The sequence below is a fragment of the Macrosteles quadrilineatus genome, unplaced genomic scaffold (genome assembly GCF_028750875.1).
Source record: "Macrosteles quadrilineatus isolate MER2022 unplaced genomic scaffold, UCM_ALF_1.0 Scaffold_9__3_contigs__length_116548681, whole genome shotgun sequence".
NCBI classification, from domain to species: domain Eukaryota; kingdom Metazoa; phylum Arthropoda; class Insecta; order Hemiptera; family Cicadellidae; genus Macrosteles; species Macrosteles quadrilineatus.
The window spans coordinates 42,260,859-42,275,241 of NW_026542602.1; the positions used below are offsets into that span (position 1 = coordinate 42,260,859).

Consider the following 14,383-nt stretch of genomic DNA (forward strand, 5'->3'; position numbering starts at 1 on the left):
ATTGCCACTCCATTACACAAATCACCATTACAAACGTAAAATTAATTACGTGCAATACATAACTGGCTATGGTGGATATGTTGTTTCTCTCTTGAGTAATTACTTTCGTTGATGTTAGCTGTATTATTTGTAGTAATCAAAAAAATATGAGCGGTATAACACAACAAAATACACACTAAACACATAAGTGTCTGTGTTTTATCGAGATTTTCACTCGATTACCAGCTGAAAATGAAAAGTTGGTCTCTAGTAGGCTAGAAGTAAAAAGGATTTTCAAAACATTCCTCCTTTTAAGGTAATTTACACGTGCCGCAAGTGTATCCCCTTGAGATTCAAGCTAATAAGTTTATATAAATAACCCTAATTTAACCATCCAACACCGCTTATTTAAATTATTGTTGACCAAAACTCACACCGGGACCTACCCCAAGGACGTGATGTCGCCCACTGTGACTCGTCCCTCACTCATGGCCTACGGTTAATATTTATCCAATTAACATCCTTAACAATCTTGGTTTTCCATTTGCTGATTTTGATCAGCAGCTCAGTAACTGTTTCAACTTGAATTTAAAACCTGAAGCTTCAAATTAATAGAACTTAAAGGTAAAAGTGTTGGATTCATTAAAATTACAATTTTTTTTATTTGCTTACAAAACATGTCATTGCCCAGTACTTTTAATTGGTATTTCACAAAGATATAGGATGGCTAAGAAAACAAACATAATGTTCACTATTGGCCTTGGATATAAAATGTTTTAGAATAACTTCAGTATCAAAAGTTACTGACTTGTATCACATAGTTCGCCGTTTTGCAAGCTTTGCCAAATGCAATCAAGAACGGATTAACGAAAAATAAATATGACAAATGAGATTATGCATTCTTTCCATTCTTTCTACACTAAGGCGTTTTCATTTAATCAGAAGAGGCACGTGGATTTGTTTTGAGTATAAGGCATAAAAAAAAATGTCAACCAATATATCACAAATATAATTGTTTTAAACATGTAAATAATGTTAAGTGTTAAATTAGATGACATCCAATAAACAAATGAAACCGTTTAACTTTTTGTGGAGGAAATGTTTGTTAATAAAAGCCCTCAACTGCGATCCAAAATACTTTATGTGAATTGTAGGCTAATTAAATAACTGTAGTATTTCTTTGCATTCAATCAAGTAACGCAAAGAAAATTGTTGAAGAAGAAAGAATTATAATCTTGGACATGATTTCCAAATGCTAGTTGACATAATTAAACCAAAACAATAATCTTAATTGGAGTTATTGGACAAGAGGTATACAGTTTTAAATTTAGATATTGAATTACAAAAAAGGACAATAATTTATGTTTTTAATTAAAAATATTTCTTTTAAAAATACAAATAAAACATCGTTCAATGATAAATGGATACAATAAATTGGGGGCTTATATGAGAAGGGTTATCATTTGATTTATAACATTGGGTTTTCATCCTGTAGTCTCCATAATTTTCTAAATAGATTTAGCTAAAGTTTGTAATTAGCTAAAACTTCCTGACTTATATGATCCGTAATTTATTAACTTCTTTACATTATTTACCTGTGACCAAATAATAAATTTATCGATGGCTAATTTTGATTTTGTTTCATGTGCATTTATTCATTTTCAATCTCTATAAATGAATAATAGTTACTTCTGTAGTAAAAGTCTGTAATGGTTTGTTTGTTTAAAAGGAATCTTAATTTTTTATAGAATTAATAAATTCGAAGGATAAATTTGTAAGACACAGAAAGAAAAGACGTAATAAGATTTTGTAATACAAATGTGTAAAATTAACAGTTTGGACGAAACACATTGAATATAAAACCATCGACGGATTAATATTAGTTTTGATGTTCACATAAGTTTATACATTGGTTTTGACAATACTCAAACATCCGCTGGTTAACTTACATAAGTCCGAAAAGTATCAACTTACTTTTCTTTAACTGAGTGATTCGTGACTGGGAGAAACTTAGCTATAATTCCATTTTAACTTTATTTCCAAACAGAAAGTTCTTAGTAGTTGGTTTTGACTCTTTTACAATACATTATTTATAATACCTCATTCATATTACCTCATATGTTCTAAGATCAAATAAACCTCTACGAATTTCGCTAATCCAATATGCGCATTAATTCTTCAACTGCCATGTTGTTTCTTTTTAACAAACCTATTTTTTGCATTCAACATTTTACAGCCCTACCCTCTAGCTTTTAGCATGCAGTGCTGGGTGTTGATGCCTAACATCGTTCGAACGTTAAACAAAAAATTAAGGGGGAATACCCAAGTATTGTCAGTAGATTAAACGTGAAAAGTGGAATTAAGTTATTAGTTGTAATTTTTTTTCTTGTCACCTAAAAAATACTTTCAAAAGGGGAATACCCAAGTTTTGTGAGTGGATTAAACGAGAAAAGTGGATGTAAGTTATTAGTTGTAATGTTTTTCTTGTCACCTATTTTTTCGGGTCTAAATGTGTTGATATTATTTTATCAAATTGTTTAGATGTTTGCAAACGTAAATTGAAATACTTTCATGACAATAAAGATGTGATTTTTATTTTTTATTTTATCCTAGAACACAAGTATACCTTTTCAAGTTTGTTTCTTGAATATGCCTTATCTCATGTGTATCTTGTTAAAAACTTATTTACTGAGGTTAACTTTTCAAAACGTTATCGTTTTCAACAAAAAAAAATACATTAATGTACTTTATCTAATTTTATATTTTGTAAAATTTCTTTGATTATAAATATAAAGGCAATGTAAAACTGTCGCAAAAGATTTTTCTCGGACATCAAATTAATTAATTAAAGTGTAAAAGAATGAAATGCGGGTCAGTTGCTTTCAAATAATTAGTGACGTAAAATTGCCACCTCAACTGACAGTTTTTGCTAATCGTCCTTTTCTCATCCAAATTAACGTGAGAGGTTTTTAACTATTTTTTCTCAGAAAACTGACAAAGTTCACAAGTTAAAATGATTATTATGTTACTTCATAAAAAAAACCTTCTCCGTCCACTCTGTTTTGTTTTTGTACAAGCTTTCATATTAGCCTCTGCGATTTTATAGTTATTATTTGACAATTTGAGAGCATTCGACGATATATTGCATATATTTCATAATAACCCAGCATTAATAAACATGATTTTGAATTATTTACAGGCATTCATACAGTCAGTATTCCAACAAACATTCTTAGACGATAGCTGGATAAAAATTACGCTCTAAAGAGGTTCCATGACCTTTATCATTCCTTTATTTTTAGACATTGATGAAGGGACAACCATGCGGATATGTAGTAGCACAATTCGTTATCACTTTGGTTTCGCGCCAAAATTGAGCGGATATACTCTTCCCCGGAGGCTGAACGTAAAACGCGAAGCATCCAACTGTGGCTTTTGATCAGAAATTCGTGTCAATATCATTTACAAATGCAAAGACAATATGTTTTTCAATACAAAATCATTTATCTCCACTAGAAAATGTGATGCATCCGATGATTGGTAGTGGTATTTCAAGGAATGTTAATTTTCAAAAAAAAGATCAATAATTACTCAAATTTACATATTACACATATTTACAACATTAGATGAAATATATTATTACGAGATTTTTTGCAAGATTCATCTAGTAGTTGTGGGGAGGGGGCACTATTGAATAGGTGTCACTGAAACCTATTATCTTAAAATCAATTGATAAAGTACTCTGTACTTGGGTGGGCGCAGAGAGTTTGTCTCTGTAAATGGTCAGTCCTCTGTTGTAAAATCTTTAACTCATGGCGTCCCACAGGGGTCTGTCCTTGGGCCCTTGCTTTTCAACATAATTATAAATTACCTTTCTTTGCATTTGGGAGAGGGGGTTGTTTGCTATGCAGATGACACTACTCTGATTGGGGTAAATGATAACTTTAATATCCTGCAGGGCACTGTGTCTTAGACTCTCCAAATGGCCTCGGCGTGGTTCCGAGCTAACTTTCTCTTCCTGAATGAGAGTAAGACTCAGTCTATAATATTTAGTCTTAGACAGCTTAAGCAAGATGTCACATGCGTTAAACTACTTGGATTAATGTTAGGTCCTAAGCTGGATTGGAATAGTCACATATCTTTTGTATGTAGTAGACTTTCCAGGGTGATTTACTTGCTCAGGAACTTGAAGAACTCTGTACCCACTGATTGGCTAAGAACTGCCTACCTTGCCTTTTTTCAGAGCATAATTCTTTATGGTTTAAAACTTTGGGGTGGCACTCCGGGAGTCGAGAAGGTTTTGACGCTCCAAAAGGCGGCAGTCAGAATTTTGGCAGGTGCTTGATTTTTTAGACCACTGCAAATCTATCCTTATTTTTGAATCCGTTATGACAGTGTACAGATTATATATCTCTTCTGTTCTTCAGTTTATCTCTTCTGTGTACTAAGCAGGATTCAGGCTCTCTCGAACTCCTAAGTGATATCCACCCTCACAATACTAGGAGGAAGGACGACTTGAATGTACCCTAAGTTAGATTAAGAAAGGTCCAATCTAGCTATTATATACAGAGATATAAGTTTTTTAACAAACTCCCTTGTACAGCTCGGAACCTGCCGGAAGGAAAATTCAAAAAGGGGATAGAATCTCTTCTGTTGGCAAATCCGATTTACTCTTTCAAAGAGTATTTTGAAATTTCACCTGGCCAAGTAAGTAAGTTTTTTTAGCCAATGAGTGCTAATGTGTGATAATAAATAAGTTTTGTTTTTGTTTTTCGATTCTCTAAATGGTGTGTTGCAGGCTTAGGCTATTGATGTATTGACGTTTCCTTGTACATATTATGCTTTCAGGAAATAAATCATTCTCATTCTCACTCATTCTCATTCGCATTCCAATATATTAATTAACTCCTATAGGTCTGACTTTTCTTTGATTTTCATATTTATTTACTATTGTTCACCCCATATTTTACCTCAAGTTTACTTAAGCCTTTTCTACTTATTATTACACTGTGTTATGAGCCAAAAAAATCCTCTGTCAAGGTTATTTGTTCTACCTACCAAAGATGCAGTTGGAAAAGGTGAACCCTGTCATAGCTTGGCCAATTAAATGATTTTTTTAAATATTTGTACAATGATGAGAGCAGCAACTAATTTGTATGTATTTTAATATCCAATGACTATAAGCTATTTATTGAAAAAATTTGAAAATCTTTAACATGCAAAACATATTGAATAACATTTATCTTCATATAATGTATTTAATTACCTTGTAATATCCGACATTAACTGATAAAAACTTACAAATAAACCCTGTTCAATCTAACTCTAAAGGCTAATGGAAGGCAATAAAATACTTTATTATAACATACATGAATATCCGGCACTCGGCAAACAAATTCTAGGGTAATTAAATATACTTTCTATTATTTGGTACAAACTGTGCAATCGTTTATATAACATACAGTTCATTTTAGTCTTTATTTTAGTTTTTGAGGTTGCCTAAAGCTAAGGTTGTATAAAGAAACTTGAGTTGAAAACTGAAATCCCATGGGTCGGTCGAGCTTTATAACGTTGAAAATTACTTCTTTGGACCTCCAAACAACCCTGGTTTCATTTTTACGCATTTTACTTTTTCTCTCCACCTGAATTTTTGCGTAGGAAATTGCAGCTACAGTCAAGACACTTAAAAAAAATTAAGTATAGCGTTATATTAACAGTATTTCTTTAATTAAACCCATGTATACTAGAAAATGTAAAATAAGACTCACTCCTAGCATTTACCCGGCAAAATTTGTTCATATAAGTCAAAAAGTAGACTAATATTTCTTTAGTAATAATTAATTTTTTAATTGTGTGAGATTCTTCATCCAATGCAACTCCGAAAACTATTTGCCAACCACTCTGTATAAATGATCAATTTTCTCTTGATACAAGCTCTGATAAACCTTCAAATAATTAGATGTTTGTGTGGCGTTTGTGTGGTTGATGGAATTTGTTGAGAAGTATGGTTGCACTTGACTGAATTTTGAAGGAATCTTGAAGCTCCAAATCGACCTTAACAAATCTTAATATAGATATAAGTATCTTTTGAAATATTGCAGATATTGAGTAACATTTAACTCGATCATACTCTTACATCTATAAATGACAATAAATATGTTTCATTAGAAAGAAGTATTAATTCGGTCAGCAGTTTTTCCAAAAGTTATTAGAAAAACCCCACTACCGAGTGATAAATGGATACAATAAATTGGAGGCTTATATGAGGAGGGATGTTAGTTATTTGATTTATAATGTCGAGTTTTCGTTTCATAGTCACCAGAACTTTCTAAATACCTATATTTAATAAGGGTTTCCACCATCTGTACTACTTTAGAGATGAACTTTTTTTCATTATGTATTAAGAAGTTTTACAGACACAAATATTTTCTTAAGCTGTATTAATTATTGGTTTTAGGATGACAATTATTTAGTTTACTAGGAATCTTTGGAGACAATTAAATAAAAATGCATACCCCTAAAATACAACGTAACCAAAGGGAAAGTTTATGATTTTCATTACCTCAAGTTTACGTGGTTTTACAGACCCGTTACACTCCTAGCTTGCTTTAAGTCCGAGAAGTATCAGCTTGGCATATTACTTGGGACAGGGTATCGTGACTAGAAGCAATAAGGCAAACCTAATTATACTTCCGTTAAACTTTATTTCCAAGCAGGAAGTTCTTAGTAGTTGGTTTTGATTTATCTACTTAATCTCAGGTCTATCATTTTGGAGGGAGATACAACTACTTGCAACTTGAATTGATAAATCGTGACACAATCGGTTATCATTCATCATGTAAATTATTTATAGTATGTAAATTATTTTAATGCATCTTAGCAAGAACATTTTTATAACAATACGAAACGTAAAGTACATATTAATCACATTTTAATTAACTACCAAAAACATTGTCAGAGTAAAAATGGCAAAAATTAAATATATGTTAAAGAGAATAATAATAACAATTATAGCCATTGTCGACAAAAAAAACCTCTCATTAAATTTGAATCATTAAACTTCAAACTGTTTTTAAGACTTAAAAGTAATTAGAGAAACGTTGAGGGTCTGCTAATCGGAATTTTGTGGTTGGGATTGGTATGGGGATGGGATGGATCTGGGGCACAATATTGCTGAAGAGTTGGGTACATTTTGTAGATTGGGGACATATGTTGTGAAGTGTAATGGAGGCTCACTTGAAACTATCGGTGGAGATGACCATGGTCTGTTGCTGGGTTTTCCTTATTCAAGCTCTGCGATGACACAATTCATAATTTTTGATCTTAAGATCATTCGTCTATGAAGTGGAAGTTCTTTAAACGAAGGAATTAAACTTTTGAAGAATGATAAGTCATCATCCTCTTCGGCTACACTGGTTCGTTGAGCGATTGAAAAACGAGATTCCAGCAACTGTACTATTCTTCTTTCTAAAATTAGCACTTCTTTTTTAATAGTTTGACTTTGATTTATTTCGGGGTCATTTTCTGGTCGAGAAGTTTGGCCTGGATCTTCATAGTCGAGTGTATGTGATACTTCTTTTAGAGAATTGCCTGAAGTAGCTCTTGCCTCCATCATAGGAAGCAATAACCTCAATAATGCATCAAAAGATAACCCTTCGGGTTTGGCAGCAGCTGATGTATCATAGCTGTCCTTAATTTTCTTGCGGTTCATATCTCTCAGCCAATCCAAAGCCTTCTGAGCCAAGTCTCCTGAAACAACGAGTTGTGTGAATAACAATATAATAATTAGTATTTTAAAAGAAAATCTACTGGTCGGGTTGTTTCAGGTTTAATATTCCAAATATAAATATTCGTATCTTATGGCTCTTAAAATTGAATACTAGGTTCGTAGATAATATTCTAAAAATTTAGATTTTTTATAGTTATCTATTGACAGGTCTCTCCTTCGAAGCTCTGAGCTCGACATTCCCTAGTTCTCAAAAATATCTTTCTTTCAACACAAAAATCATGAAAATACGTCAAGTGGTTGATTCAGAATCGTGAAATTAAAAAGCCCCTGTCAAGTTTTAATATATATGATGATGATTGTTATATTGCTATTCCAGGTATTAACCTGTGTCAATCATGAACTTATTCACAAACTTAGTAAAATTGGAATAACATTTTACATTTTAAAGTGGTTTGGATCATATTTGGCAAACAGTAAACAAAGAACTTTCATTGTAAAAAAGGGAATAAAAAACTATTCAGACTGGATAAATATAGAGTGGGGAATTCCTTAAGGCTCAAATCCGGGACCGTTATTATTCATAATCTCTTCAATGGCTTGCCCCTAAAAATGTATTCAGAATTAATACATTTTGCTGATGATACCACTGCTTTTGTGAAGGGCAACTCAATGTGGGATTGAAAATTTTCAGTTAAAAAATGGAGGGAACACATGAATATTTGTTTAAAACATTGAGATCCATCTTTTTTGCCTTTTCAGTTCATTCATTCCCAGTGTGCATTAAATAATGTTACCAGAATAGTATATTTCCCTATGTAGAATCTATTTTTAGGTATTGCATTACCACATGATGATATTTTTAAAAAATATTAAAAATTTGTTTTCAATGAATAAAGGAATTATTAGAAATACGGCAAACACTAAATTTTTAGATTTCTGTAAACATATTTAGAAAATTAATCCATAAAAACTTTTCTCATCCTGTTTATTTATGAAAACCCTAAATTTTGTCCATGAAAAAAGAAAGATTTGGGAAAGTTTTTGATAAAAAATAAGTACAACACGGGAAACAAGAACCTCTACAGTTACACAATTCATCGGACAACAAAATTTGAAAATGTCCTTTTTATAGATTAAAGCTGTACAGTGTACAACCATTTGCTAAATAAATTTAAACAATTGGCAGTAAATGTGTTTTATGTAAAAATTAAAGGAATACTACTGGATAAGGTTTATTATTTTAGCAGACTTTTTAGCAGACACTACCTTAGGTTAGTCATTGTATATTTTTGTCGTTATTGTAATTGTCAATGTTTTATGTATACATTTCTTTTACTGCCTTAAGTAGTTTGAGTAGGTATATATTGTTATTTTATTATAAGCATTTATGTAATTGAATAGACACCAGTTACTGCTATAAGCACTTAATGTAACGTTTATTTAGTGTCAATAATTTTATTTGATTTTTGAATTGATTTTTTGTTTATTTGCATTTGTGGTTTAAGTCTGAAGTGTGTGATTCTAAAGTTATGTGCCGAATTTGTATCATTAATATAAGTGAGTAAGTAAAGTGGTGTATGGATTTCATAACCATTATTATTATTATTATTAAAGGGCGTTGTACCTAACCACAACCGGTTCTTTTACTAGTAGGGTAGATATACAATGCTACAAAATTTTGTTTCTGATATGGCTTTTTTTACACAAAACGTAAGTGGACGGAGAAGTTCGAGAATGAAAGTGAAGGTAAAATTTCTTTGGTATGGAAAGATTATAACCGATATACCTACACAGTTTTCTTTTTAAAAGTTATTAAAAATTGTCACTTGGAATGGTGTAATGAGAGAAACAGAAAATTCTTTTTTAAAACAATTATTCCTTATAGTGCGTTCAGGTTATCAGCCCAGCCAGGAAGACATGTAGTGTGTATACAATTTGGTGTATGTATCTGAGTGTGCTCCTGAATAACGTAAAACAACTGAACCGACTAGGATTAGAAAGCCAATTAATCAGAAATAAAACTAAACAAATTGCAACACGAAAATAAACATAGTACTTATGATCAATAAGTGAAACACTGCACTTTCTAAGTTTGGAGGGGGTGGAGGGGAAAGCTCAAGGGGTAGAAGTGGGGACTTTTGGGAAAATACACCTCTCATGTGGTTCTATTACATATAAAAAATCTAGCTGTTCACCATTTAGTTGGGATAAAAACACTTTATTGACTAGGCTACAAGAGAAAGTTGAAATAGTTTGAAAAAAAGCCTTTCTAGGCATAATGTTTCGCTTTACTTGCTTGTCCTTTGCTGTTACTGGTGTTTTGCATTAACAATAATTTTTTTTTTTTTTTTAAATAAAGAATTTTTTAAGGAATAAAAAATTAACTTTCTGTAAAAAGTGGGAGCAAATTTTAAGATAGGAAAATGAACTAAACTATCTAGTTTTGCATAAAGTTAGATGCTTTTGATAATTTAGCATGGCGTAGAGACAAGCAAGATTTCTATAGACTATAAAGCAACTTACGTTTGATATCATCGACAAGAAATGGAAATCTTTCATGTGCTTCACTCAGTATGGTGTGGCATAGGAAAGTCTGAAAACAAATTGTAATAAGAGAACAAGAACATGTCATACAAAGTACCCCATAGATAATTATCTACCATTTTCAAAATAAGTTGACATTTTGTAAAAATTGCTTTGCGATATATTATCTTTCCAGATTGTTATTTTCCATTGTTTTGAAACGTTTAACGGAGCATACAGACTAGTTGCCCAATATAATACTATCACTAGAAAATGCATTCTAAGGTTAACAAAAGAAAAAAACTTCGAATAAGTTGTTTTAAACGCCTTGTTACTAAAATAATAAATCTTATATATTAAAAATAGCTTATTTTCTATATGGGAAATTCGCTAAAAACTTAGTTTTTCTTTTCCGAGTTTGTTTGGCTCTTCTACTTAACCGATTTTCATGATTGATGTCTCAAATTGAAGGTATGCACGCACAGGTTTCCCACCCGGTTTAAAAGTAATCGAAATTTTCTCTCCATGTGTTTCATATGGAAGTTAAATTTTGTTTCCCTTTTCCGAGTTCGTTTGGCTCTTCTACCTGACCGACTTTCATGATTGAGGTCTGAAATTGAAGGTATTCACGCACAGATTTGTCATCAAGCATCTGCATATATTTATCTATAATCCCACTAGGGTTATACGTAAACGAAATTTGCTCCCCATGTATTTCTTATTGACGTTAAATTATGTTTCTCTTTCTCTTTGCCGAGCTCGTTTGGCTCTTCTACCCGACCGATTTTCATGATTGAGGTCTCAAATTAAAGGTATACACGCACAGATTTGCCATCAAGCATTATCATATATTTTTCTATAATCCCTTTCGGGTTATACGTAAACGAAATTTGTCCTCTATGTATTTCTTATGGGAGTTAAATTTAGTTTCTTTTTGCCAGTTGTACCGAGAAACGCTTGATTATTAAAAGCATTTTTTTATTTATTTATATTTTTTGTTTATTTATTTATTTATTCATTCATTCATTAATTTATTTATTTATTTATTCCTGCTCGCAAACGTCAACTGATTTTACACTTGGAGTTTCTATACCAACCACAGCCATGTATCCGGTACGTTAACAACAGGTAAGTTATAACATAACCTAAATTATATTTTATAAAAAAACAAAAAGTTTATCTGTGTGTTATGATAACTTAATAATGGTGGTAGGATAAAATTTAGTGTGTATTACGAGAATACACAGTGATTGCCGCTCTAAAAATGTGTGGTCATATATAAGCTTCGTGCGGTCATCTACAACAGTTCTCGAGCGGCAATGACATACTTTGCGCTCTTAATCCACAAATAGCTATTTCCTACCACTGTATAGAAGTTATCACACTGTCACATCTGTAAACAGTACACAAAAGAGTTCTCTACACCAGCCATAGCCGCAGATCAGGTACGTTAACAACCGGTAAGCGATCAACATAATATAATTTAATTGCAGATCTAACTGCCTTTTACTACCTTCAAAGAAGACAATGGCATCGTCGACATATCTAAAGTATGGTGCTCTTTATAAATTATATTTGTTCTCGTTGGACAAATTGTATTCATTTTCGATCGGATTGATATATAAGTGAAATAAAATACTAGAGACACTCCACTCTCTAGTACAAACCACGGCCAGACCATCTGTTTGAGAATATTATTTTCATCGCTCCATTACAAAAGTTACCATTTTCGATAACAGCTGATATCAATGAAAGTAGTCGATTGTCAAACTTTAATTTAGAACGAGGGAAAATCGTTCAGCTGATTTTCCCTCGCTCTAAATTTACTTTCCCTCGCTTTCGATTAGCTCTCCATAGTATTTTGTTGCGGTTTAATTATTGATTTGAATCAACTGCATGTATTGTGACAAGTTGTTTATACTTTTATTTTTATGTTTTAAAAATGAATCAAAAATACAAGTAGAATACCTAATTGATTTTATTTTGATTTTTAAACAAATTAATTGAGAAATAAAATAGTATGTTATTCCGTGTTTGTGTATTTATGCGTCGTGATAAAAAAGTATCGTTCATAACTAAATTCATACTACATTCATACCGAAAGTTATATTCCGGTACTTGCTCAATTATTCCCGTCCGCTTCGCCTCGCAAATGAAATTGGTGTTCCCTGTGTTCGGCTTCGCCTCACACAAAAGCTTGAGCGCGCGCCGGAGAATGCCACTTTCGGTCCTAGTAATGAAATGTACTATTTTCATTAAGTGCAAAATAATAGTTTAAATGCAAAGTAGTATCTCAACAAAATAGCTCCAAGACTGAACTCACCTTAGAAATTGGAGACGTCATCGCAATGAATTGATTTTAACATAACTAAAATTAACAATAGATTTTATTATAAAATTTACAAGAAACCCACTTTTTCAGTCCAGACCATTCATGCGACCTCATATCACTCTCTAAACACATTGCAGCATTCGACTCAATGGTACATTATCTTCAAGAAGAGGAGCCTGTTCCACCCATCCGGAGTTGCTACACACCAGCAACACCCGTAAATAGGAATTTAAATTAAACACCAGCATCTCCGGAGAAACAATCACCGCAGAGGAAGTCCACGTCAGACGAACCACCAGTGGCAGAACTTCAGCCTCCCGTTGTGCAGTGCAGTCCGCCACAACTAAGACGTTCTGACAGGACTGTGAGGAAGCCTGCGCGGCTTGATTTGTAGGTTTTAGCAGAAGCAAGGCGCAGAATATTTTTTAGTTTATTTTTTTATGAAGCAGTTTAGTTTTGAGTCGCTAATAATTTAGGCCAAGTTATAATTGAAGTACTGTTGAGTTTGACCTACTACGTTTTTAATTTTAATTTGGTCAAGAGAAGAATCACCAAATTTTAGTTGTGGTGAGTGTGATTTATTTAAAGCTATACACTAGTAGTAAAGTAGTGCTATTTAGTTTGTGTGTGTGGCTGCACTGCCAGCGCGATGACGTCACAGCTGGTGTCCTTGAATCGCGCTCAGTTCTACGCTTATCTACAGGTTAGTCGCAGTATTATTTCAATGAGCGTTTTTAACGTAGTTAGTCGAATATTATATGAGAAACTGCAGTTCCAGTTTTAAACTAAATAAGGCCTTACACCTTATCCACCTTTACCTACAAAACAAAAAACCAATAACGTCGAAAAATATCAACTAAACGTTCTTCCCCTGTGCCTAGATTTCACACGATTCCGTGCTTCAGGTTCGTCAGTAACCTCTTAATCAGCATATTACGTGTTATTAATTTTACGGAAAGTAAACATAAGTACGAAAAAAGAATTAATAAAAATTCAATTGCCAATACCATATTTCATTTATATCTAACATCTTGTTAATACAGTAAAAATTTAAAAACTTATATTTAAAGTGTTGTTAGGCGTTTTTTTATCGATATATTTGCCTTTTTGTATTTTATATTCAAAATTATAATATAAAACTGTTATATATGTCTCTTTTAAATTTTAAACTTTTTAATTAAATAATTGCAAACAAATGTTTTAAATTTGTAATTCACTTAAAATGATGTCCATTTACATTTTCCTTGCTCAAAGGACTTAGACAGATTTAGTTTAAAATTTAAGAAAGCTGTATTTACCAGTTTTTATTTCATACATCTTTACATCAAGTCCAGAAATATCTAATAAAAATTTGTTTAATTCAAGATGGATACGCCCAAACACCAATGTCACGGTGTATGACCTCTAGTACTACTAACCTCTATGCTGACCTCTACTATAATAAATAAATTATGAAGAAATCTTACCAATAAAAACAGCGACTCGAACATTACAAAACTATGCGATACTGAGACCGTGGCGTGAAACGAACAGTCGTTTAATACTACCAAACCATCTGTCACAACATGATGGTGCAATAGACCAGGCTCCTAAATATCCAATCAACGTGCAGCACGAATAAAATGTTATCACCATCGAAAAAGAAAATCGATTGCCGAAATATTATTGAGCTGCACGGGACTGTATTTAGGTAAAAAATTAGGATTTTCCCAAATTTAATTAGGTTTGACAATATTAACCTTACTACTATTTACGACATCTATAAGATGTATTGGTGTTCCCACCATTCGCATTTGAAGTTAGAGAAACGTCGAATATTT

General features: G+C 32.2%; 1 protein-coding gene across 1 annotated transcript; it reads right to left on the reverse strand.

Moving 5' to 3' along the window:
* Positions 1-6,585: 6,585 nt before the first annotated feature.
* LOC129003193 (uncharacterized) lies at positions 6,586-14,122 on the reverse strand. The gene is made up of 3 exons (XM_054431474.1): positions 14,030-14,122; positions 10,232-10,301; positions 6,586-7,728 (listed from the first exon to the last, which is right to left on the reverse strand). Exons 1-3 carry the CDS (start codon positions 14,051-14,053, stop codon positions 7,262-7,264), a joined length of 561 nt encoding a protein of 186 aa, XP_054287449.1. The 5' UTR covers positions 14,054-14,122; the 3' UTR covers positions 6,586-7,261.
* Between the last annotated feature and the right edge of the window lie 261 nt (positions 14,123-14,383).

Coding starts and splice junctions, on each gene's coding strand:
- LOC129003193 (XM_054431474.1), bottom strand. CDS start 14,053: ATGTTCGAGTCGCTGTTTTTATTG. Junction 10,302..14,029: donor TCGAGTCGCTGTTTTTATTG/GTAAGATTTCTT, acceptor ATTTGTTTTCAG/ACTTTCCTATGCCACACCAT. Junction 7,729..10,231: donor TCTTGTCGATGATATCAAAC/GTAAGTTGCTTT, acceptor TCGTTGTTTCAG/GAGACTTGGCTCAGAAGGCT.